This window comes from Micromys minutus (assembly GCF_963924665.1).
Source record: "Micromys minutus genome assembly, chromosome: 31".
In the NCBI taxonomy this organism is placed as follows: domain Eukaryota; kingdom Metazoa; phylum Chordata; class Mammalia; order Rodentia; family Muridae; genus Micromys; species Micromys minutus.
The window spans coordinates 23807757-23833467 of record NC_137966.1 but is presented as its reverse complement, the minus strand read 5'-3'; the positions used below and the strand labels follow the sequence as shown (position 1 = coordinate 23833467).

Sequence of the window (25711 nt, the reverse complement as noted above, 5' to 3'; positions counted from 1 at the left end):
AGGCCTTTTGTTTAAAAAAGTAGTTTCATCTGTGACTGTTCCTCAAGCTCTTAGGGATGCTCTGAGGTAGGTGGGGCCTGTTACCTCCACATATGGTTGGTATGGCCCCTTAGTATTATGCATTTTTGAGACAAGCACCCCCCATGTGGCAGGTTGGTCTGAACAGCGTTCAATGAGTACTGGGAGCTTGTGGGAAAGGAATGTGGCAACCACGGACACCTGGTCTCAGAAGGTAGTCCAGTCTGGAATCAAGACTCTGCTTAGAACTCAGAGGACTGTCAGACTCAGCCAGGCCAGGGTCAGGAAGTGGCAGAAGAAGGCAGGGGAGGCTTAAAAGGAAGCAGGCACACTGGGTAAGGGGGGGACTCGGGTAGCTTTGTTTTCCATTGCCATTGTGGGCCTAGGTCTGGGCTTGAAAGAACTTACACTCTTGGGCATAGTAGCCAAAGATGCTTGTAACAGTTACAGGCTTTGTATAGAAGTGACAGGTGTTGGGTACACCAAGACTAGGCATGGGCAGCTGCCTTTACACATGTGCTACATTAATGATCACTCCACACCTGCATGTGTACAAAGAAAGCGTAGATCCTGACACCAGGAAGCAGCCCCTTGTGCCCCTCAGAGCATTGTTGAGACATCATGCTGTATATTATGCAACATGCCAGACTTGTTATCTACTCTGAGCAATAGTTGGGGATTGGCACATGTGCTGTCAAGAATCTTGTCCAAAAACAATAATAATGTTTATATGGGTGGAGGGTCATTTAAAGTATCTAGTTTACCATCAAAGTGACTTTTTTTCCTAAGAACTACTCTGTAAATACGTTTTGAATTAATCTTCTATAAATACCGTTACAGAAGTTATCTAAGTTGGAAATGTATTCATTAAATGGCTCACACATACTGACATACTTTTTTTGTTTGAGACAATCTCACGTAACCCAGATTGGCTTTGAACTCACTAAGTAGCTGAAGTAGACTTTAAACTTGAGAATAAAGTGGTTACTCTCTTCAAGAAAGGATATGATATACATTTCTATGAAATACCATATGTTCACATGAGCTCAAACTTGGTCCTGTCAGTGAAGATCCATAAACCTGTAAAGAGAAGGGGCATCCCAGCAGAAACCTTTGAGGCCATGGAATGGTGTCAGGTGCTAAAATTGCAGAAGCCAGTTCACTTACCATTCAGAGTGGGGCTGCCTTTATCTGAACAGGGTCTTAAGAACAGCAATCATCTGTGTAGAAGTTCAGGTGTTAAGAAAAAGGAGGATACTGAGCAGAAATCGAGGACTAGCTGGTTTCTAGCTTGTGGCTAGAAACCTAGCAACAGTGGACCAGGGAGGGGAGAGGTGCTCTGGAAAGGAAAGATGGGTGTGGACTGTTGGGAGCAGGCTGGCGTGGTGATCTCCTGTGTGGCATGGATGTGTTTGGGAGAATATATGCTGTAAACTTACTTAAATCTCTATATGTGCTTTGAGAAGTTTTCAGACTTACTGAAGATTGGAGAAAAATGACAGCATAGGAGAATTTTAAAAGTATGAAGAAAGTATGCTCGCCTGGGAGGCAAGAGGGTTTCCTCTGTTCTGTCTGAATATATTCCTGAGCTGGACAGTTGTCTGCTGGACTTTGTCTGTGGTGGGCAGGTATCTCTAGAACCTTCTGACTCAGAGTCGTGGTTCATTGCTAGGTGATAGAGGGGCATGTTGTAAAAAAATAGCCAGGACCCCTGTCTGAGTTTGGTGTGAGCCGGGCAGTGGTAGTGCACACCTTTAACCCCAACACTTGGGAGGCAGGGGCAGGCAGATCTCTGTAAATTTGAGGCCAGTCTGTAGAGAAACCCTGTCTCAAATACCTAAAAACAACAACAACAAAAGTTTGGTGTGACTACTTCTCTCCTGCCGGTGACTCAGAGACGCCATACAGGCAGCACAGCTGACATTTTCTGCATCCATAAAACGTGGGCCTCTCACCAGTTCTGCCCTGTCTTTCAGATCACCGCAGTGGCCTTGGAGTATAACAACTGTCATGGGGACCAGGTGGTGGAGCGCCTCCTTCAGCACCTGCGGCGGGTGGAGGTGCCTGTGTTCCAGTCCCTGGCACCAGAGCTGCCAGTCCCACTGCCTGATGCTCAGTTGATGGCAGCGTCCCCCTGCTGTAACACGGTGGTGCTGCCACAGGGGCCAGCCCTCTCCAGGACCCACAATGTCTGTGAGCTGTGTGTCAACCAGACAGTGGGTGGTACCAGACCTAGCTCAGTGAGTGTGCCACACTGCAGCTTCTTGGAGATGGCAGCAGCTCTGGATTCTTTCTACCTCAAGGAGCAGACCTTTTACCGTGTGGTGTCGGGCAGCATAGAATGCAGCAATTTTTTAACCTCCTATAGTCCTTTCAGCTACTGCACTGCATGTTGCAGGACCATATCTGGGGGCACAGCAAGCTTTACTGGCTCTGAACAGGATGTCTTCACAGCCCCAGCCATCGAATTCTCTGCCTTAGAGAAGAGCTGTGAGGCCACTGGCCCGAGCTCCATTCCTCACATTGAGGAGAACAGGTACCGCTTTCCTGAAGTGGGCATCACTAGCACAACCTTCACAGGCCTGAGCTGCAGAACCAACAAGACCCTGAACATCTACCTTTTGGATTCCAATTTATTTTGGCTATATGCAGAGAGACTGGGTGCCCCAAGCTCTGCTCCTGTGAAGGAGTTTGCCACAATTGTTGATGTGAAAGAAGAATCTCACTATATCCTGGATCCCAAACAAGCCCTCGTGAAGTTCACTCTAGGTACTGTGGGTGGTCTGCCTCCCTCAGCAGAATAAGCTTTACTTAGCTTAAGAGCTGTAATTTGCATTGATGGTCTCCTTAGTCCCGATCTTGGGAGTGACACCAGCTTCATAGCTCATTTTAATTCTTCAGACAACTGATCAAAAATTGTCTTTATCTGTTGGTTGGTCAGTTTGAAAAGAAAATAGAGTTAGTTAGTTTGTCCAGGAAATAGAGCAGAAGCTTCTGACTGTCCGGGTTTGGTCCAGTTTGTCAGATAACCTGTAGGGACTAAGAGTCTAAGACTGGCAACTTCTGTTACATTTCCAAAGCTGAGAAAATATTAATTACAAGGAACCTGGCTCCCATGCCAGACAAAGTGGTGAAAGCCTTTCTAGTGGGATGTGCAGGGGCTGATGAACAAGGCAGTAATAACACCACAGTTGGAAGGAGCTGAAGCAAAAGGAAGTACACTTAGTATGTCTTGCTCACCCTTGTTCCATAGGGTTGAATGTATGAGTTTCAGGGCCACCAGGCCCCATTTGTTGTGCTGAACTTTTACATATAGCATGTTGAAGAAGCCTGCCTTCACCCCCAGTGCCTGCATTGCAATGTGCAAGTGTTGAGAGCAGGCTGCAGTAAAAACCACATGAGGTGACCTAAGCCTTTACACTGTGGGAAAGCAGCCCAGAGTTGACTCCCAGGGCTTGGCAGCAGCAACAGCAGCAAACTCACATGGTCCTGTTCCCAGACTTTGCTGAAGTTCCTGACATGCAACACAAGAAACTAAATTCAAAAGCCTTGTTAGTTCAGCATCACTGCAGAAGCAGGGAGAGCCAATGCTTGCCAAACGGAGGAAGGAGGAGTGTGATAGAACTTGAGTTCTAAGTTTAGAGACTGAAGACAGGGCGAGCACAGCTCCTTAAGTACTAGTCCTTTTGTCTGTCCAGGTGAAGCATTAACATTAGCCACCTTCATGAGAGGACTCATGAAATGTTGGTTATTCTGTGCCAAATTACGTATTATAATCACAAGAGCTCTTTGATGCTCAAAGCAAACCTGTGATCAGTCACTTCATGGAGCACAGTTACTCTCAATTTATGATATGTTGGTATATTTGGCTTTTTTTAAATGAAACAAATATGTATTTTATTTTGATGTTTATTTTTATTTTATGTGTGTGTTTTGCTTGTATGTGTGTTTGATTACCATGTGTATGTGATACCTGCAGAAGCCATAAGAGAATGTCAGATCCCCTGAATCTGAAGCTACAGGTAGTTCTGAGCCACTCTGTGGGTGCTAGGAATCCACCCTCAGTCCTCTGGAAAAGCAGTCTTTGCTCTTAAGCCATATCTCCATCTCCCCAAGCATGTGGTTTAAGTTTTATTTTTATTATTTTTTTATGTATATGGTATTTTGCCTGAATGTGTGTGGTATCCAGAGAAGCCATAAAAGGGCATTGAATCTCCTGCAACAGGCAATTGTGAGCTACCATGTAGATGCTGAAAACAGAACCTAGGTCCTCTGAAAGAACAGCCATCTCTCCACAACCTCCCAGCTATGTTTTTTGTTATTGTTATTTTGGTTTTTGTTTTTTGTTTTTTGTTTGTTTTTTTTTTTTTTTCCTTTCAAACGGGTTTGTCTAAATAGCTTTGGCTCTCCTAGAACTCGCTGTGTAGACCAAGCTGGCCTCAGACTCAGATCCACCTGTCTCTGCCTCCCAAGCACTTAGAATTAAAGGTGTGCACCTCTATACCCAAATGAATGTGCAAGTTTTAAAGTGACTGGGTTCTCTGGATTCTGTGAGTAAGCCTCAGCTCAGAGACGCTCATAACACATTACTTTGAATGTACGGGTTTTCTGAAAAAAATCCTCTTCAGGTTTCATTTCATTCTTTATATCAGCTCTGGCCCAGCCATTTTTCCTGTTCTATACTTTGCAGCAGGTTTGGTAGTGGCTTTAGAATGTAGGCTTCATTCAGATTGGGAAGTCATGGTTTCACAGTCCAAAACCATAGCCAACTAAGTTTTGTTGAGCCATGATAAAAATGTGTCTTTAGTGTTCATGACCCTCTCCCTACCTCCTGCTTAACAGAATGTGTCACTGTTAAGACCTCCATTGGAGGGAGTTGGAAGAGAGAGGGAAGTTTATAGACTATTGATGCTTCGCTGAGGTAGAGGGTTCTGAGATGTGGCATTGGTGGCAAGGGTGAGATTGTTGGTGTAAGTTAGGACTTTTCTTATTTACACGTTTATTTATACATTTTTCCACCATGCATAATTACACCTTGACATTGTGCTGGGACAGTGTCTATAGTGATGCTGAAAGGGCTGCCATTCAAGGCTGCCGTTTGCCACTGTATGCTCTCAGTGGTGTGTCTGGCAGTCCCTGTGGAAAAGAGCAGGACTAAATCTCCACAATACACTGAGCACCCCGCTCATACATGTTTAATTTAGTTAGTAAGGAACTGTCCTTTGAGGTCTGTTAGTACCCTGGGCCTTGGTGCTAAGTTCTGTTTAGTTGCGGTGATTAAGAAACAACAAGACAAAATGTAAACATGGAAACAGACCTTTGATCCCATTACTCAAAAGGTGGGTAGATCTCTGAGTTCAGTGCCAGCCTGGTCTCCATAGAAAGTTCCAAATCAGCCGGAACTATAAAGCAAGACCCTGCCTTAAAACAGAACCAAAAGTAAAATAAAACAATAATAAAATTGTTGACATGGGAAATCATTTCAATTCTGAAATATTTGAAATTTAAAGTAGGCAAGCTATTCTGCTTGTACCTAAAGCAAATCTGGTCTCATTTTCTTTTTACTTTTAGAGTCTTTTATTCAAAACTTCAGTGTTCTCTACAGCCCCTTGAAAAGGCATCTCACTGGAAGTGATTCTGCTCAGTTTCCAAGTCAGCATTTAATCACGGAAGTGACAACTGATACCTTCTGGGAAGTAACCCTTCGCAAACAGGTACAGGATAAGAGCTAGGGCTTCCAGCCAGTGAGGCCCTGCCTGCTGTCCTGATCACTATTGCAACAGGTTTAGGAGTGCCAGAGAGGGACAAAAGTCAAGCCCACTTAATTCCTACAGCTGTGGTTTTGACATGCAGATAAGTTTAGTGGCAGAAAATGAACAGATTGCATGGTGCTTTTCTAGTTGTCCAAAGACCATAAAGAAAAAAACAGTTAAAACTAGATGAATGAAGATCTCACCATGATTTCTGCAGAAGCAGTCAAGTTGACTCAATGCCTTTGGGATTCCCAGCACTGTAGGAGGCGAGGGCCAAGAGCAGGTGTGAGTAACGATTGTCTCCCTTCCCACAGGATGTTCTGCTGCTTTATTACACACAGTGGTGTGGCTTTTGCCCATCTCTCAATCACATCTTCATCCAGCTAGCTCGGCTCCTGCCCGAAGACACATTTACTGTGGCCAGGTAAGTACTTGGGCTGTGCTGCTCTTGATCCTCTCTGCCAGCCAGCCCATGCTGGGTGGGCTAGAAGTTAGTGGTCATAAAAATGCTTATTGCCGACTGGAATACTTAGGAAAACAGGTCCGGGTCTGACTTCTTAGACGGCTTGAGAAGGAGGTTCCTAGACTTGCAACCCAACCCTGGGACTCGGAGCCTTTGCCGTTGTTTTCCTCTTCATCGGTGAAATCAAGAAGACTTTGTTGATAGCCCTGTGTCTAGTTATGACTGTGATGCTTTCTGTGCGCTTTTGTATAAACACATTTTAAATCCTTTGTTTTGAGACAGACTCACTCTAGTTCAGGTTGGCTTGAGCTTACTAGATAGCCCAGGCTGGCCTTTAATTCCTGGCAGTCCTTCTGCCTTAGTCTATCAAATGCTAGGGTTACAGGTGTAAGCTACCATGCCTGTCTTCAAACACCAGTTTAATTACATGTATTCTTTGACAGTTGGGTAGGTAGGAGATGTTTGTTTTGAGACAGGTTCTATCTACTATGTAGCCCTGGCTGGCCTGTAACACTGTAAACCACACTGACCTTGAACTCAGATCCACCTACCTCTGCATCTTGTGTGCTAGGAGTGAAGGTGCACACCATCATACCCAACTCCCTGGCAGTTCTATATGTGCATATATGGTGCATCCTGAGTACACTAACCCTTTTCACCCTCATGCCCATTAACCTTCTTACTTTACTTTCTATGAGTCGATTCCTGATTTCAGGTCATACTGTTTTTGTTTTGTAATCAAGTTTAACCTGAGTCACCCACATGCTTATGACATGGAGCTGTACACTAGAACATGGAGGACATACCAGGGGCTACACTGTTGAAGAGGAGTACCGCCCCTCTCTTGGCATTTGTCAGTAGCTAATGAATCCCAGGAGGGGTAGGCTATAAGCCCTTCCGCTATCCCTGAGTAAATTTTGTGAGTTCATGAGTGCAATGGCTGTGTCATGTTCAGAATAGAGCATTTCAAATCCCTCCCCCAATCATCAATTCTTAAACTATTCTCTCTCCCTGAGTTCCTCATCCACCCGTCTGATAAAAGCTGACAGCATTTGCCTGTAGTTATAAGCATAAATATTGACATAGCTTTTGTACATTTAGTAAAACAGCATTAGTAAGTTTTCCACTAGGGCCTGTGACCTCCACAGCCATGGTCTTTAATTAGTTTTGATAGTTTTGTTTTGAGTTATGGAGCAGGCCTCAAATCCAATCAGAAAATAGTCAGGCCACTGATTTGCCTGTGAGCCACATCTTGTTTTGAGATCAGTATTGTACATGCAAGCTCTGCCACTAAGTAAGATTACCGATTCCTTTTCTTTCCTAACTACTTAATAGCATCTTATGGTCCCATGACCTTTCACCTCCCTTCTAACTTAATTTCTGTGTCCTGCAGCTGAAGTGTGTTCTAGGCTCTAGTGTGGTCAGCAACCAAGAACAATAGCTTATATAAGCACTTTGCCAAGCCCTCAAATCCAGATCATTAAGTGAGCGGTTTAGACCAGATCATAGGGAAAAAGCAGAAGATAGAGATAAAATTTTCCAGTGAAAAGATTATGAAAGACAATTCATATCCACTAGAAGTGTGTGCAGTGAAAACAACGTACTTGAGGGGAATGGTTTTCTTTCTTTTTTCTTTCTTAGTGGCACGATTAAACTTAGGACCTCATGCATGCAAAGCAAATGCTCTACCACTTAGTTATATCCCTAGTCATAATTTTTAAAATGCCTTAAAAGGTAAACATAAGCATGTGTATATTTATATTTCACTTGCTGCCTATTTATTCTCAGTAATAACTAGAGGCACGTTTGAGAAGCGACTGTGCTAAGAGATTGTATACACTTAACCTCAGAGCACTAGGCCAGTGAAACTGCTGAGTCCATCGCTTTCTTTTGATTTAAGGTATAGAAATATTAGGCAAGTTGTCCAGAATTGTGCAACATGAAAATTAGGGGCCAGTATTCAGACTGAAGAGTTGATACTGGAGACCTACCACATTTAAAGCGGGCTGGAGCTGTAGTGTGGAGGGATAGAGTGCTGTCTGGCATACACAATACTCTGCATAAATCAGGTGGTGGCACATGCCTTTAATCCTAGCAGTAGGGCAGCAGAGGCAGGCAGGTCTCTGAAGCAGCAACAGGAAAGGCATGTGTCAGTGATGTTGGCCTAGGGGACATTTCTGTCCATCCCACATCAGTACTTCCCTGAATGAATGAATGGTAGAGTAGAAGCAATAGGACTGCTGCTGTCAGCTCAAGAAGCCACACCAAGAGGAGCCCAAGGAGGAGCCCTGTGGCTTTTAAAGGATCTCACTACACCGTGGGCTCTTTGGAGAAGTATGTATTTGGAAGGAAAACGAATTCAACTATAAAGGATGGTGGCCAATACACTTGGCCTTCACAAGCAGAGGCAAACATGCTACTTTGTTAAAAGATGTGGAGGAAAATTTTGCATTTTGTTTGTACCAATTTTAGGGTATTTATAAAAGTATCCCAGATCCCAGGGTGGCCTCCAAATAACTATATAGCTAAAGATGACCTTGAATTTGTAATCCTCTTGGTTTTGTCTCCTGAGTGCTGAAATTATAGATGTATGCCACCATGCCTGGTTTAAGAAGGGCTTTTCTATAAATTGTGCTAAGCAAGCATTCTACCATCTTGTCTTCATTAGGGTTTTACTGCTGTGGCCAAGGCAACTTTTTTTTTTAATGATTTTTTTTTATTAATGATTTTTTAAAAAGATTTATTTATTTTATGTGAGTACACTGTAGCTGTCTTCAGACACACCAGAAGAGGGCATCAGATTCCATTACAGATGGTTGTGAGCCACCATGTGGTTGCTGGGATTTGAACTCAGGACCTCTGGAAGAGCAGTCAGTGCTCTTAACAGCTGAGTCAACTCTTCAAAGGCAACTCTTATAAGTACAACATTTAATTGGGGCTGGCTTACAGGTTCAGAAGTTCAGTCCATTATCATCAAGGCAGGGACGTGACAGCATCCGGGCAGGTATGGTGCAGGAGTAGCTGAGAGTTTTACATCTTCATCTGGAGGCTGCTAGCAGAATACTGACTTCCAGGAAGCTTGGAGATGGTCTTAAGCCCACACCCACTATGACACACCTCCTAATGGTGTCATGCCCCAGTCCAAGCATATACAAACCATCACACACCTCATCATACTAACATTCACTGGTTTATACTGGTTTATACTGCCTAATCATCCCATATCACTTATACCTTTTGAAAAACTCCACCAAACTAATAGGTCCAGGCATCTTGATCTTCCTTGTTCACTGATCACGAATATCCCCCTTAAAGGATGCCATCAGCCCGCTGGTGGGTCAGAACATGTGATCCTCATCACCTGTCCAGCCCAGTGCCTGCTGCTGGAGGGAGTTCATTCACCAGAGCAATTTTAGTCTGTTCTACAGTAATTAATCACAGGGCGGGTGATTTATATGTCACCCATTTTAATATACATAAATTACCTACTGTCCTTAGTGGCATATGCCAGTAATACTGGCACTAGGGATGCTGCCACAAGATGGCTGCTGAGTGGTTGACACCATCTTGAGCTAAACTAGCTGAACTAGACCAGCTGCAGCAGCAAGGCCCATGGTGAGGAGGGGGAGGGGAGAACTGACACTGTTAAGACAGTAGATTGATCTTGGTCTTCATCTAGATTTATTGACTATAAAGTATAATCTTCAGAGAGACCTGCTGTGTGTGCTGTGCTCAGTAGCTTTCCTTTTCTAGAACTAACATACAGATTAAAATACTTGCGAGATCCTGATGAGTAGATAAAGTACTCTTTCACTGAGGCAGCCTGGGGGCTTTATGCTTAGTTTCAGGTTCTATTATCCAGGGTACACAGTGGCATGTTCTTAAAGTGTAGGTGCCTGCCTTACACCTGGAGTGAGGGGTTTGGTCTAGTCTGGGCCATAGAAGCATTCTCAAGTTCTTCAGGTTTGGGGCTTGTTTGGCCAGTTACTTCTTACCAATCATTTTTCCTTTTTCCTTTCTCAGGATCGATGTGTCTCAGAATGATCTTCCTTGGGAATTCATGGTTGACCGTCTTCCTACCGTTTTGTTTTTCCCCTGCAATAGGTAAGGCTGGATTTTTTTTTTCCTTTTCTTTTCAATATTGTGTAGGTAGGGTTCTCTTGTTAAGGACTGAAGATGGAATGAGCTTCCATTGTAAATCATTTGTGATATTGTAAACCACTGTTAAAATAGTGCATTAGAGATACAGAGTAGAGGAGCTTTAGTGTTGGAATGCCATGTGTTACGATGTTTATTTTTTGTTTTTTTGAGACAGGGCCTCATTATGTAGTTCTGGCTGTTCTAGAACTCATTGTGTAGACCAGGCTAGCCTTCACCTTAACCTACCAAGTACATCCCTGGGAACCAGAGAGCCTGTGTGACCCCATACGGATGCTACAATTGACAGGAATGTGCTCATGTTTGTGTGGGATGAATCCTGCTCTTACCCACACACCCTCTCACCCAAGGGGCACTTGCAGTTCCCTACAGTCTGCTCTGAAGTTGTCTGTCACCCAGCTATGCTGAAAGCTCCAGCAAACAGGGATGGGACATTAGCAAGGAGGGTTGGCCTTGGTTATAAGTATTGACCCAAATATTTCCACAAAGGACTCTCTGCTCTAAAGCCACACAAGCTGGATGCTGGCTCCTTTGTCACTCACACACAGCTTCCCTTGAACCGCTCTCGCCCCTGTGGGTGTGTGTGGGAAATGAAGGGTCTTCAGGAGGGCTGGCCCTTGGCACTTACAAGTCACTGCAGCACTGCTGTGCTCATGAGCCCTGTCTGCCAGAGGGCTTCCTTGGACTCCTCGAATCGTTGTCTCTGTTTTTGCCCTTCATCTCAGAGAATGTGAGCTAGAGTACTTCCTGTGGAAGGTAGCAAGGGCTTGTCAGATCACACACTGAAAACAGTGGCTCTGCCACAGTGAACTCTCTTTCCAAGACATGTTTAGACTGCTATATAATCAAGAAATCACAGACACCAACACCAGTAGCTCCATCTGTGTGTGACATCTGTGTAATGAAGGATAGTAAAGTTACAGCCTTTGTAGGACTTTGGGAGCAAAGGGACTGATGAGCATGTGCAAGGAGAGACCCGCAGGGCAGGTGCGCCACAGGGTGGCCAGTCCCACTTCTGCAGCTGTGTATAGTGGAAGACTGGGCACAGGCCAGGTGTGCTGACACGCACCTTTAATTCCAGCTTGGGAAGCAGAGGCAGATGGAGCTCTTTGAGTTGAAAGCTAGCAGGGATTATAAATTGAGGTCCTGTGTCAAAAAACAAAAGTGAATACTCCAGGTTCCTGCAGCCTCTCCTTCGTCTCCTGATACTGAAGAGCAGAAGACTCTCCATGGCTGTTAAACACAGAGCTTAAATCAGAGTCTGCTGCTTCAGAATGAGACTTTTCTCATTTTCTAAAAATGGCCACAAGTTGTTAGCTGGTCCAGAGAACATTGCCAGCTTACCCAGAATGTAGAAAAGCAGCGTGTGTCTACTTATTGCCAGAGATCCCTGTGCTGGCCTGGCAGGAAGCAGTCATCTGAGTGAGGACTGTGGGGGCCACTGGCAGCTTCTAAGAGCAGTCAAGTCCAAAGGCTCCCAGAAGAGGAAGTGAAACCATTGTGGCATCACATGTAATAAGACATGTTCACCTGCTCCTGCTATTTTTAGTGAAATTTTGTGCTTGAACTGTGGAAAATGCAAACTGTGTGCATGAAGCGGAGAGAAAGAACACTGAGGTGCTGACATGGCTGCTTCTGAGGTGTGAGGGCTTCGAGCATTGGAAGACGCTGCTTGTATGCTCTACATCCCTGCTAATTGACTGTGCCCCACTGCAGTCATAGAGGACAAGAGTCTTGGGAAGAGTCCTGCCTTCTGCCCACTGTACAGTTGTCTATGCCTAGCTTCTTTCTGCTCTGGTCTTACCTTTCTTCATCACCAGTGGGGGTAGGGGACTGGGACACAGACCAACACCTTGCATAGGAATCTCTCAGAGCCAGTTCCCCAAACCAGCAGTCTACACCCTGCTCTGAAGGACACTGCAAACTATAGACACCTCGGCCTAACTCTGGGCAGGGGATGCTGGTACATGTCCCACAAGGATACTCCAGGTACCCCCAGAAGAACTTCACTATTTCTGGGGAGCTCTAACTAGCACCATGCTTTCAGGACAGTGACCTTTTTGGGTGGTAGGGAGGGAACTATTTTTTGAGACAAGAGTCTTGCATTGTATTTTAAGCTGGTCTAGAACTCACTATGTAACCCAGACAGCCTTAGCCTTCTGAGTGCTGAGATTCATGACGGGAGCCACTATTCCCAGATTAAAAGAACTTCTTTTTGGAAGCAGTTTAAAGATACTCTATGTCCTAGCTACTTTTTTAAAAATGAAAGGAAAACAAAATCAAAAACCCCTGTCCATGACCTGGCCTTTAAAGTCCCAGGACTCAGGAGGTGGAAGCAGGTGAATCTCTTGAGTTTAAAGACAGTCTGATCTACAGGGCTAGTCCCAGGATAGCCAAGGTTACAACAGATAGCCTGTCTACAAACAAACCAATCAATCCAACATTTGGATCTTAAAAAGAAAAAATGTATATGCCGGGTGGTGGCGGCACACAACTTTAATCCCAGTACTTGGAAAGCAGAGGCAGGCAGAACTCTTGAGGTTTTGGCCAGCCTGGTCTACACAGCAAGCTCTCAGGATGGCCAGGGCTATACAGGAAAACCTCAACTTAAAAAACTAAAAAATTTTTTAATAAAGGTGTGGGTTGGGTGTGGTGGTGCACATCTTTAATATGAATGAATACTCAAGAGTAGTCAGGCATTTGGATCTCTGTTTGAGGCCAGCCTGGTCTACATAGTATGTTATAGGCTAGCCAGAGGTATAGAATGCGGCCCTGTCTCCAAAACCAAAGCATCACAAAAAGTAAATAGAAGGTATGAGAACATTCTCGGGAACTACAGCATTGCCCCAAACTTCAGAGAACATTCCGTTGACCAGTCTCATTCTGTAACACCTCCAGGACATGCTGAGCTGTCTTAAGCTCTTCTGATGGAATGTTACACCTCCACTTGACCCTAGAAGACAGGCCTTTTGCTGCTTGATAGAGTAGCAAGACCATGTATCCTCTCCAGACTCGTTCTGAGTGCCTTTCTTCTATTGTAGAGAAGACTTATAATTCTGTTAATTAATTATAATTATTATAATCTGTACCTGATTATTGACAGATACAGCTGACATGTAAACTTTGAAGTTCTTTCTGTTTTTCTGATACATGAAAGTTTTAAAAATTGTAAAAAGCTACCTAGAAGCTCACCCCACCCCAAACATTCCATAAAGGGGTTAACTTGGTTTTATTTTTGTTGTGAGATAGGATCTCACAGTATAGTCCAGGCTAGCTTCAAACTTCTGGTTTTCCTCTTGCCTCTTAAGTGCTGGGGTTACCACTGTGGGTCACCATGTACAGTTTGGCATATCTAATTTAAGTCTCTTGAGGCTTTTGAGTGTCATCTATTAATAAAACACGTTCTGTTGTATTTAGGTGTTGACTTCTGGATTTGTGTGTGGAAAGTTTTCAGTTGATGCAATCCTCATTTCATTTTTAATTTTGTATAATTTTATTTATTTTGGTTTTTTGAGATAGGGTCTCTTTAAGTAACCTTGGCTGGCTTCATATTTGCTATGTAGACCAGGCTTAGCCTCAAACTGATAGAGATCCACCTGCCTCTGCTTCCCTAATGCTGAGATTAAAGGTGTGTGCCAACATGCAAGGCTTTTTTAATTTAAAAAAAGATTATATATATGTGTGTGTGTGTGTGTGTGTGTGTGTGTGTGTGTGTGTGTTTTACCTACCCGTCTATCTGTGCAGCATGTGTGCAGTACCCACAGAAAAGGGCATCAAATCCCCTGGGGCTGAAACTTTAGACAGTTGTGAGCCACTATGTGGGTGCTGGGAATTGAACCCAGGTTCTCTGAAAAAAACAGCTAGCAGTCTTAACCAATGAGCCATCTCTCCAGCCCCAACTTAGTTGGTATATTAAGGAACAATGCGATTTTTTTTTTCTTTTTTTGAGACATAGTTTCACTGTATAGCCCAGGCTTGTTTCAAACTGTGATCTTCCTGCTTTAAGAATTATGTATGATGCCATAAGGGTTAAAAATGCAGTTCTGAAAAAGCTAATGTTCAACACTTAATTCATTTAACCCTTTCAACAGCCCTATGAGGCACATGATGCTCCCATCCCCATTTTACAAAGATCAAGTCATTTGTCTGAGACTATATGGCACTGAGCAGGGCAGCATGGGTGCTGCCTCTGGAGTCCTGTCAGCTCTGTTCCTTACTCTCTGAGGGTGTTGGTTCCGTCTGATGACTAGCCTAAGGAGAACTGTAGAAAGAAGTGTATAGTTATGGTACCTAGATTGCCTCTGCACAACACCTGTGAGAGAGTTAAGAACAGTTAGATGACAGGTCCTGAAAAGGACCTTTCTAAATTAGAGCAAGGAAGATGTAGGAACCCCTTTTGATATCACCATCGTCAGTCCTTTGCTGTCAGGGTTAAGTAGCTGTGTGACTCATCTTAGTCCACCGGTTGGTATATTAGCCAGTAGCACCCACCTAGTGTCCCAATGGAGTATACCATACATTAAGTGTGTACTGTTGCTGGTTTTGTTTCGTTTGTATTTTCAGTTTTACTGAGCACTGTTAATAGCTATGTGAGATAACTGAGGACAGCCCTGTCCCTGTCCCAGGGCTGTGTTCACCAGCTCATGTAGCTCTTGCACTGGTTTGGGGCTTAGGCCTGAGCATGTTTATCTCTCTGAAAGTTGAGTACAGAAACAGCTCTGTCCTTAGGAACAGATAAACACTCAAATTTCCTTGATCACTGCAGTGCAAATCTGCCCGGACAGCACTGCCTTCCTTTCAGCAAGAGACCAGCATCTTTTATTGGTCAGAATGGCCAGTCTGACATCCAGTCCCATTTGTCCCTGCATTGTGCCTATTGAGACCCTCACTTTTGACTTTCCCTTCCTCTCCAGAAAGGACCTAAGTGTGAAATACCCTGGAGACCTCCCCATCACCCTCCCGAATCTGCTGCGGTTCATTCTGCATCACTCAGACCCTGCCTCTGCCCCCCAGGACCTTGGCATCAGCCCTCCTACCCAAGATTGTGTCCAGACCGAGGCTGTCCTACAGCATGAACACATCTCTCACGTGGAGAATGCAATGCAGAAGCTGAGATCTGAGATGAGCAGCCTACGCCGTACACAGGAGCAGGTGGAGGGCCGGCTCTTTAGTGCCCGCAGGGATGGGCACCGCCTGCTTCGCCGGCAGCGGGCCCTGGAGCAACAGCACAGGCTACTCCGGCGCCACAGCCAGAAACTGCAGGCCCTGTATTTGAAGAAAGCTCGAGAGCTCCAAGAGCTGGCCAGGGCCTCAAAGACTCCCCTCCCTGAGCACACGTGGCTCAAGATCCTTGTGGCCACTATGGAGAGGGAACTAGAGGGCCAAGGTGGGGCTAAGGAACCAACACGTCTGGGAAAGGCTCACCCCAGCCACTCCAAGCCCACAGGTACTACCCAGTTACCTGGTGACAGCCCTCCGCCCTCCAGCAGAAAGCACGAGAACAGGACAGACTAACTTTTGAATGATGAAGGAACCAGAGGTGAGAACTGTACATTGGGAATATAGTTATGCAAATTTTATTGAAATTTATTGTAAATAAAGATTTTCTCAGTGGTCTACAAAATGAATTTGAATGTCATTCAGCATTTATTGATCAGGGATGACGTCCCTCCCACTTATTGCACACACTGGTAGCTTTGAGACAACAGTAGCACTGTCCGTTTGAACACAGATCTAGGAAAGTCAGTCCTGCTTCAGTGGCTTAGCCTCAGAGTTCCTGCATGCTCCCCAGGATGAAAGGCTAGCTTCTTACTCATCAGAAGACCTGACCACAATAGTTACACTATTGGGAAATAATCTGAAGAGAAGTCATAACTTATTATCCATTGGAGTGTATGGCTCTGGTGCACACTTAAAAAGGTAACCAGTATAACCAAGGACAGGGAAGACTTGCATGGCTGTTCACTAATTCTACAGGTGTTCATTCTTCTCCCTGTGACCCCACCAGTGCCCTAAAATGCCTGAACTTACTCATCTTCCCCTCTGGATGGACTGACTCAAACTTGAAAGCCCCCTCCCCCCACGGCAATGGGGGGGCTCATAGGAAGCTCCCCCAAAGTGTAACTGGTAAGAATGTGATGATGTCTATTTGAAAAACAAACTTCATGGGCATAGTACTAGACAGTGCAGTGACGAACAGGCTCAACTTCGGTGTAGATCCAAGCTGGCCTTGATCAGTGGGTGGAGACAAGGATCAGCAGCGTTTAGGCTGCTGGCTACAAGAAGCAGAGGTAGAAAGGTGGATGTGGGGTGGGAATGGGTCAGACCCCTCAGCCTCAGCCAACTCCAGGGCAGATCCTCTGATACCTTCTGTGCCCCTCCTAGACCTAGAGAGTCACTGCTTCCAGGTCTAACACACGTACAAGCCAGCCTCAGCAGCCTCTGCCCATGGCCAGTCCATCCTCGGCTACCTCTACCTTCACACATGGCCTTATTCGTTGTCCCTCCTCACCTTAGACTGTCTCTTAACATCTGCCTCCCCACCCCATATTGGTAACACACTGCTAAAAAGAAGTGTCCCTACAGCTTCTCCCTTGGGGTTCCAGAAAACAAATTAGCTTCACATGCTTTTTAAAGCTGTCTTCAGACTAGCCTGAAGCTCTCTGCTGTCAGGGCTAGCTGGCCACCCTCACGTCACCAAGGGTGCCAGCATAGTCAAGTTTATTCCTAATAGTAGTTTAGAGTGCTTATCATGGTGGTGGGATTAAGATCTGAGCAAGCTTATAGACGTAAGAAATATCCTGGAGACATGCTGCTGGCTCCCTTGCCTGTGAAAACCAGGCCCTGAACTTGGTGAACCTGGTGACTCTGTTGTAAATGCTTATGTACACATTAGAAATGACCTTCTATGGCACATAGTGCCTTGAGAGCTGGGTCAGGGAGCTCTGTCTACAAAGCCCCAAGGATCAAAGTGAATTCAATACACATTGGAAAAGAAAGGAAGCTCACTTGTAAAAAAAAGTTGGGGGAAGGAGCCACCCCTACCCCCAATTCCCATTCCAGTGCAGAAAATATTAAATACAAAACCAAAACCTTGCATTTTTGGGCCAACTGGGTTTCAGACTTCAAGTAGCCACCACAGGCTCTGGTGTTTCCAGAGGACCAGAGCAGTTTCTGCAAAGCCTGTGCTGAAGTGGTATACTGGGCATGCTCAAAACCAAAGGGCAAGAGACTGCTCTGCTAAGCTGCCTGGCAACCCTCAGGACTCAAGAGGTCTTGTCCTTCACAGGCTTCCAAGCGAGTACAACAGCTTCCTTGCAGTATCTGCCATCTATCTATACAAACTGCTATTAACAAAGCTGAAGCTAAAGAAAGGGAAGGCTGTGGTTTTCCTCCATTACTAAGCAAGGTGAAATTACCCCAGCACCCCAGCTTCTTAGCCTTTCACCTCCTTTCCATATGCATTGCTAAGACCTCAGTGTACCCTGCCAAGGGCAACTGGGGCCAAACCAGTGGAAGACCCTCCACGGTCACACCTCAGCTCGGTCACACCTCAGCTCACGTGAGTACAGTCATCAAGCCGGTCCATGGGCTCCATCTGGTAGTTTTTTTAAGTTGGCAAAAAGGCTTAAGCACGTGCTTCTGGGCCTATTTACAGTTCACAGGTTGGTTAGTTCACGCATTACAGTAGTAGCTCCATCAAAAACAGGCTCAGCTAAAACATTCAAGTAAGGAAAGCGCTAAGAGGCCAGGAGCCCCAAGCAGGGTCAGGCCTGCCCACTGCCTGCAATGGACAGCCCACCAGGAGGCTGAGGGGAAGGCCAGAAGAGCTGGGACCTGGAGTCAGTGCATGCGATGACAAAGCCCGAGGAAACCATGCCAACAAGTGTCAACCCCTCTCACATAGCAACATGTCTGCTTCTGCCCTCAGTGTTTCTGGGCTGGCTGCAAACAGAACCATGGCCTTCACAGCCCGGCTCAGCCATGCACTTCTGGGCTATTGGTGGTCATCAACTTGGCCTTTCTTTCCACACATGGCCCCTTGGCAGAGTACTGCACCAGTAGAAAGGGCTCCTTTGTCTCGCCATCACCCACGATGCTCTCCTCATCCTCTGACTGGCTGATGCGCTGCAGCCGCAGGTAGCACCAGCAGCCCAGGATCAAAGCCCCCAGGGCAGCTATGGCGATGAGGATGACAATGACCGTGACCACCCCGGTCGTGGGGCTGTGGTCCATAATAGACATGATCAGTGCTTGGAAGGGCTTCTTTGGTGAAAAGCTCGTGGTGTGCCTGGCTCAACGAGGCTGGGATTCGGGCTGCACGGGACAGTCCTGAAAGACAAAGCCAGGAGAGACTGTACAAGGCTCTGGAGGGATGCAGCTATCCAGTTGGCCCTTGCTGGGGTCTGTTTTTAGGTTCTTAAGCTCAACCTGTCCTGCTCAACACAGTGACAAGATTGGCTTTCCACTGTGTATGCCCAGATGCTCACCCAGCCTACCCCCCGCAGCTACTGCTGACACCCAGGTGCTTCCGCTGTTAGTAAGCCCCTCTGATAGAAAAGGAAACGGGCACCAAAGCAACTGAGGCAGAGGCTACAAGAGGACTGGCCACTAATCTGATTCTGTTGAAGGTATACATTGTTTTTGGTTTGTCTTTGAGACAGAGGCCCACTCTACAGCCCAGACTATCTCAAACTCAGAATTCTCTAGCCTTAGCCTTCTGAGACTTAGGATCACAGGCATGAACCACCAGTGTGTATCCAGCACTGGTCTAGAAGGCTAGAGAGGAAGGGTCCAGAAGCAGACAAACAACATCAGCTCCTATGGGAGGATCAGGTAACGCAGAATGTCTTAACCTTCAAGGTCTCCAGGGTCTGAGCTTCTAGAACCCAGGGGGAAAGTCACAACAGCAGACGGCTTTGCCCCGTGTAGCCACAGCTGGTCCATGAAGACCCCAGTTTTCAAGAAGCCTGTGGATGTAGGGCAGACAAACAGGTCGTGGGAGACATAGGTACTGGGGAAGCTTCAGGGAAGACAGGAGGGATAAGGAAGCTCCTTCTGTATATAGCTTACCATCTAGTACAGAAGCCAAATTACCAAGAGGTCAACACTCAAATGTCAGTCCAGGTATGATCACATCAGGAACACAAGGGACCAGGTGCTGTGATGCTGGGAGAGCAGATGAGCTGCAAGGAGGCCACCCTGGCAGGGAAGAGCATTCACCACAGGGGGAACAGTATTGCTAGGCCTCTGAAGGCAGGAGGGAGAGCCTGGTGCATCACCCTGTTAGCGTGGCAACAGGGTACGAGTGCCAGCTGGGTTCAGGCATGCTGAGGGAGTGATGCCAAGACATGGAGAGCTGAGCTGTTGTTCCCAGCTCCTCCATCTCAGACAACTCCACGCCACTGCCCAGTCCTCATCCTTAGCCAAGGTTGCTAGTGGTAAGGGAGAGAGAGGAGCACTGTGGGATGCACACACGGAGAGCCTGGGCTATGGCATTCCTCGTAAACGGTACTCCAGAGCACAGCCAGCCACAGCCCCAGAGAATCAGAGCTCTGCTACTGTGGCCTCCCAGGTGCTGAAGAACCTCATCCAGTCTCTTACGGCCACCCACTTTCTTAATGGTGCAGTCTGTAGTGGACCCCAGAGTAGTGAGACCCCAAAGGCATGTCCTGCACAGGCCAACTAGGCACAACCTACACGGAGGAAGCCTTAAGTGTCCACAGTCTTGCCATTCACGGCACTGTAAGAGTCATGCTCCAAATGTGATGGGACCTGCTGCATCCTTGAGTGATAATCCCCTTAATTAGAAATGACTCACTCAACCACAGAGGCTACCAGGAGTCAGGTCTGCTTTAAGGTCACAGGCAGCCAATCAGTGCCCTGAAGTGTCCAGGAACCAGGCCCCGTGACCAAAGAATACCATCCTCATCACCTGCGCCGGTCTGCAGGGAAGCGCCAGGCAGGCAAGGGGGAGCATCCCCTTGACTCTCAACCTTCACAGTCTAGGGTCTGAGCTGTCTAGGTCCTTCTCACCTGGCTCCCCATCCACTCTTGCAGTCACAGCACACAGAATGTGCCTAAGTGCTTCCCCATTCCTGCTCACTGCTGTCCAGCCATGTACCTTCCACTGTCCTCCTGGGCCCAGACCTTTGACCCCATCCTTCCTTCTGTCCAGGGTGCTCCATTCCCTGAACTTTCATCACTAGGTCTCAAGTGGGTGCAACCGTGCATGCACCTGGCCACACCTGGTAGGCAGTCCAGAGGTTCTGCTCTGTAACCTTCGAGGTATAGGACAGTTCCCAAAACCTTAACGCAGAATATCCTGGCCCCAAATGGCACACATGTGGAAGTGGAGGAAGAAACTCTGACCTAGTTTACACCAGCTTCAGGAAGGAAGCCTCTCCCAACCAGAAGGCCAGGGAAGCTTCCTCCCCTGGCTTGGCTGCCTGGCCCCTGGCTTTCCCAGAGCTGTGGGTCCCTAGAGAGCTCTGCTGGCTCCATTAGTTCCCACAAGCCCACAGGCAGACCACACAGGACACCCACTCTGCCACCACCTGCACATCCTCCTGTGGTCTGCACCGGAAGGCAAGGCAGCAGCAATTCAGAAAGGGAAGTTTGTGTTCGGGGGTTTGGGATGGTTCCGGGATAGGAAGTGGGAAATCAAACAATGGCATCATGATCTGAGGGAAACAGCTGTCCCATGGCTAATGAAGAAACTGAGGCACAGGCAGCTCAAGCCCAGGGGGACCCCAGGAGAGCAGGCATGACCTCAAACTCATGTCCACTATGCCCAGCCCAGGCCTGGAGGTGGACAGAGCCAGGTATATGGCTCTCCCCTCTAAGCACAATCAATGATTTGGGACCCAGCCAGGCACACCTGCCCTCTGGCCTCCAGGTATCCCTCATGGGCTTCTTGTTTCTTCACTTAGCAAGTGTTTCCTGAGAAGTGATCTCAGAAGGGAGGGCTCCTGAGGTTGCCTCAGCATCCCCCCGCAAGCCTGGGTACCGCCCATCCCTCATGAACTGCCCGGAGCTGCCTCCCTCCTTAGCACTGAACTGAACACTGGACTCTTGGAGCTGCTTCCAGGACTCCAGATGCTGCCTCGTCCCACACTGGCCAGCACTGCACCCCTACATGCACCCATCTTTCCTAAGGCCCTCAGCTCTCTGCAGTTCTGTTTTACAGTCTTTCCCTGGCTGTCATCTCCTGACCTGTGCCCTCCAGACAGTCTAAGAAAAGGTCACTGTCCACGTTCACAGCTATGCTCTACCACACACTCAATAAAGACTGACCGAGTGTTCCAAGCCCAGGCATGTGATGAGTTAAAAGAAAGCTCGTTCTCATGGGGTCAATCAGAGGACCCTATCCCCGAGCCAGCTCCCTAAGTCCAGACTTCTCCCAGATGCCTACACAGGTGCCCATGCCTGCTAGGAGCAGCCTCGGGGAAAGGATGTAACCCAAGTTCAGGGCAGGGGCAAAGCATGGCAGTAGGGCATGGCAGGTTTGAGCCCTAGCGGAACAGCTAACTCAGTAATTCTCAGCCTTAATGCTGTGACCCTTTAATACAGTTCCTCATGTTGTGCTCACCCCCATCCATAACATTATTTTCCTTGCTACTTTGTAATTTTGCTACTGTTATGAATCACAATGTAAATATCTGTGTTCCCAATGGTCTTAAGTGACCCCATATGAAAGTGTTTTTCCATTTCCAAAGGGGTTGTAACCCACAGGCTGAAAACTAAGGTTTTCTTGATGCTTGGGGCAAGGGGAGTGGCAACAGAGGAGCAGAACCCAGAGGATCCTGGGATGCCCTGCATCTGGCTTATATAACCCTCTGCACACCACTGGCCGCCCCATTTTATCCACCAAGGCCCATGGGTTAGGCATATCATAACCCAGCTGAGGGAAGTTCCAGTACGACCTCAGAGCCATGCCATTACAGCCACCTTATCTCCTCTCTGCTTGTCTCAGGCATCCCATTCTGCAGATAAGGACACTGAGGCACAGGGTCAGCTAGAGTCCAGGGTATACCATGTCCCTTGTTGGAAGCAGCTGTAGAGACAGCTTCCAGGTGAGCACTGGTCAACATGTGTCTGGACACATAGCCACTCCAATCTGCAATGGCTGAGAAATGCAGGCCCAGAGCGATGGGTCACTGGTCACACAGTGAGACCTCTGGGCAGGAATCTTAAAATTCACACTCTTCTTTAGGCCTTCCTTGGAAAGGCGTCTTGTACCCTTCCTCCTCATGGGGTTCCAAAACTAAGCCAGAAGGAAACAAGGCAGGCTGAGTCCTCCCTCACACCCCACAGCAGGCTGTTCTTAATCACCTCCCTTTTTCTGTGACCTCTTGTACCCCAAGGCACAGCGCCTGGCCTGGACCCAATGTCACAAACAGCCTGTTCTCTGGGGACACCCTGCTGCCTGCTCCTCACTGAACTTGGCACATCACCAGTACTGCTGTACTCAGCGGGGCCCCACTCTGCACCCCACCGGAAGACTCAACCTCCCAGGGCCTCCAAGGGAGTCAGAAACACTGCCCTGCTTTCAGGGCCAGCTAACACCCAGGGGCTTCCCGCCCCATCCTCCAGCAAAGCCACCTTCCAAGTATCCTCTTCACAGGACCTCAAGCCAGAAGCATTTCCTGCCCCGGTTCCACTCCGTTAAACTCCAAAGTCACCATCACCAAGGGCTTCCGCCATCCAAGAGCTTGGCAGGAGGTTCAACAGCAACAGGGAAGGAAAGGGGACATCTACCATGGCTGCCACAGTCTCCTCCTCCCCTCCCCTTCTAGAAGAGAAATCTCCAGACGCCACCCTGCTCCCAGTTCTTATGCCAGGAGAGGAAACTAAGACCGAGAAGTTTGGGAACTGCCCGGGGTGAGCTGCAATCTCATAGTCCAAGCCTGAGTCCTTCCCTACTAGTCAGGGTCCCATCTGGCGTACAACTCTGGCAGTGATATAGTAATGTTGAAAAAGTTCCTTGGTGCCACACTTCTGAGCTCAACATCTCATGTGGATCTCTCCAAAAATTTCTGCCTCAAAAACAATCGTAGAACAGAGTGACTACTCTTCCTACTTCACAAATAATCTGTACTTAGAGAAGTTAAGTCAACTGCCCAAGGTCACACAATTTAAAAGTGGAGCTGCAGATATCCAGGCAGCCCCGATCCTTAAATAACCGACTTCAAACCTGATTCTAAAACGTCAGATACCTGTCCTGTCTCTTCTCTCCTGGAAGCTGAGCGCAGTGAATCGGTGTTTGACCCCTCCTTAGGAGCTAGTCTAGGTGACCTGGGAGAGAGGACTAGACACTAATGACAAGCGCTCCAGCAGCTCCCGCGTGCAGAGCGCGGGCGGTGTGCAGGCGCGGTGCCAGGCGACGCCGCGTCTCTCCCACTCTACCGAAGGAGCAAAGCGAGGCGCTAGGGAAGCAGGGGCCTGTTCAGGGGGCGACAGCTGCGGAGGAAACGACAGCTGAAGAGACAAATCAAGTCGCCTGACCCCGGTTGGGTTTTCTGGTTTGTGTGTGTGTGTGTGCGTGTGTGCGTGTGTGCGCGCGCGTGTGTGTGTGTGTGTGTGTGTGTATTGGGGGGGGGGGCGTCCCGGAGACCCAGTCAAGCTCACGCCGCACAATCACTGCCGACCCGACCTGGGACCAAACGCTGCGGCTCATCTTCAGTTTCCCAACCGATAAAACGAGTGCCAGATTTCCCCTAGGCCCCCCGTTCCCCTCGATCCCATTTTACCACGCTGGGGAGCTGCCAGAAACCCCGTCAACGCGGAGTGAGTGTTCCGGGCAGCCTGGAGGATCCGCGCAGGACGTAGAACCGTGGGTCGCGGAGAGGGGCAGAAGCCCAGCCAGGCAGCCTCCGCCCCCCGCCGCCTCCTTTGTCCCAGTCGCGCGGCGGAGGACAAAGAGCCCCCGCCCGCGCGCGGCATTCGCCGCGCCGACCCGCTAGCGCCGCACCCCGGACCATCCGGCGCGTCCCTTCCCCCTACCCGCCCGCTCTGCCCATCCCTGCTCACCATGTCGCGGCCCGCAGTCCGGTGCAATCAGCCAGCAGCAGCCCTGCCGCCCGGCTCCGCCCGCGCGCCAGCCGGGTCCGGCCGCGGAGCCCTCGCCAGACGCCAGAGCCCGATCAGCAGGGGGCGAGGCGCGTAGGCTCCGCCTTGATTGGGGGCGGGGCCCTCCGGTGCGGCCAACTGGAGATCGCGCTGGGACGGCAGGGCGTGGCGGGGCGGGATGGGTGGAGTCACGTGCGCTCGGGGCCGGGAGACGCACCGGAGGCAGAGGGGGTGTAAGCCAGGAGGTGGGTAGTGTAGTGTAGCTGGCGGCTCCTGGAGCTGGGGCAGGGAGGGCTGGGCTTCCTTGAGCGCTTACTGGGTGCCGGCGGTACTGGGCCGGAGCCTGGCGTCCTCTTTCTTCGAGGGTCGACCCAGTACAACGACAGGGGAAACTGAGGTGCACAGCAGGTAAGAGTGGTACACTGCCCAGAGGTTGCAGGCACCGCAGAGATGGATGACTCTACTTTGGAAGGAAACTGGCCCTTTTCACTTTCTTTCTTTCTTCCTTTTTCTTTCTTTCTTTCCTCCTTTCTTTCTTTCTTCCTTCCTTCCTTTCTTCCTTCCTTTCTTCCTTCCTTTCTTTCTTCCTTCCTTCCTTCCTTTCTTTCTTCCTTCCTTCCTTCCTTTCTTCCTTCCTTCCTTCCTTTCTTTTTCTTTTTTAAAATTCTACCATCATTCTTTCATCCACTCACCCATCTATCTATACTGATCATGTACCTTGCTGCTCCCTTGAGCCACAAGGCAGACAAACCAGGTCCCTGTCCTCAGGGCTGCAGACTCAGGGTGTGTTATTTTAACATAACTCTTTAATAAGTCTTCACCAAGTGCCGTACTCTCTGTTCAGTCCACTCAACACATCAAAATAGCGCCAAATAAAAATGTATCATCCCATTTGACACAAGGAATTCAACACTCCAAAGGATTTAAGTACTCCGATGTGCTCTCGGAGGTAGGATTCGAAGCCAGACACACTAGCTAGGAACACAGAGGTGCTAATTGGTGTACAGACTGCCCCCAAAAGGAGTCCAGCAAGAGCACAGAACACTCCATGATGGCCACCCGGAACCCCCCAAGAGTTCTGAGACCTCTGAGGCCCAAGGTACTTGGGAAGCCAGGAAAGGACAAGTTGGTTGGGACAGATAAGTCCAGGATATCACCCTTGGAGCTGGGAGGCTGGGGACTGCTAACTTCCTTAAGGTCCTGCACACAAGCTGAAGTGAACTCAGCTCTGCTGAGGGGTTTCCCCTCC

At 48.0% G+C, this 25711-nt stretch overlaps 2 protein-coding genes across 9 annotated transcripts in view; one reads left to right on the top strand and one right to left on the bottom strand.

Moving 5' to 3' along the window:
* TXNDC11 (thioredoxin domain containing 11) overlaps positions 1 to 15952 on the top strand; it is a 54145-nt gene extending 38193 nt beyond the window's left edge. For 5 of the 6 annotated variants that reach the window (XM_080908071.1, XM_080908072.1, XM_080908068.1 and 2 more), the window contains 5 exons: positions 1995 to 2787; positions 5590 to 5732; positions 6086 to 6195; positions 10258 to 10338; positions 15306 to 15952. In XM_080908071.1, the coding sequence (XP_080764197.1) occupies positions 1995 to 2787; positions 5590 to 5732; positions 6086 to 6195; positions 10258 to 10338; positions 15306 to 15906 (1728 nt within the window). In that variant the 3' untranslated portion in view covers positions 15907 to 15952. The remainder of the gene's footprint in view (positions 1 to 1994; positions 2788 to 5589; positions 5733 to 6085; positions 6196 to 10257; positions 10339 to 15305) is intronic. The other variant, XM_080908067.1, reaches the window with a different exon arrangement.
* Positions 15953 to 18359: 2407 nt separating this feature from the next.
* Positions 18360 to 24541, bottom strand: SNN (stannin). Of its 3 annotated transcripts, XM_080942263.1 has the most exons (3): positions 24424 to 24492; positions 19248 to 19361; positions 18360 to 18723 (listed from the first exon to the last, which is right to left on the bottom strand). In XM_080942263.1, the coding sequence occupies exon 3, from the start codon at positions 18634 to 18636 to the stop codon at positions 18370 to 18372; it is 267 nt and encodes an 88-aa protein (XP_080798389.1). In that variant the 5' UTR covers positions 18637 to 18723; positions 19248 to 19361; positions 24424 to 24492; the 3' UTR covers positions 18360 to 18369. The 3 variants fall into 3 exon arrangements, with proteins under 3 accessions (XP_080798389.1, XP_080798388.1, XP_080798390.1); XM_080942262.1 differs by lacking the exon at positions 19248 to 19361 and having other exon boundaries at positions 24424 to 24541; XM_080942264.1 differs by lacking the exons at positions 19248 to 19361; positions 24424 to 24492 and adding an exon at positions 24144 to 24278.
* Between the last annotated feature and the right edge of the window lie 1170 nt (positions 24542 to 25711).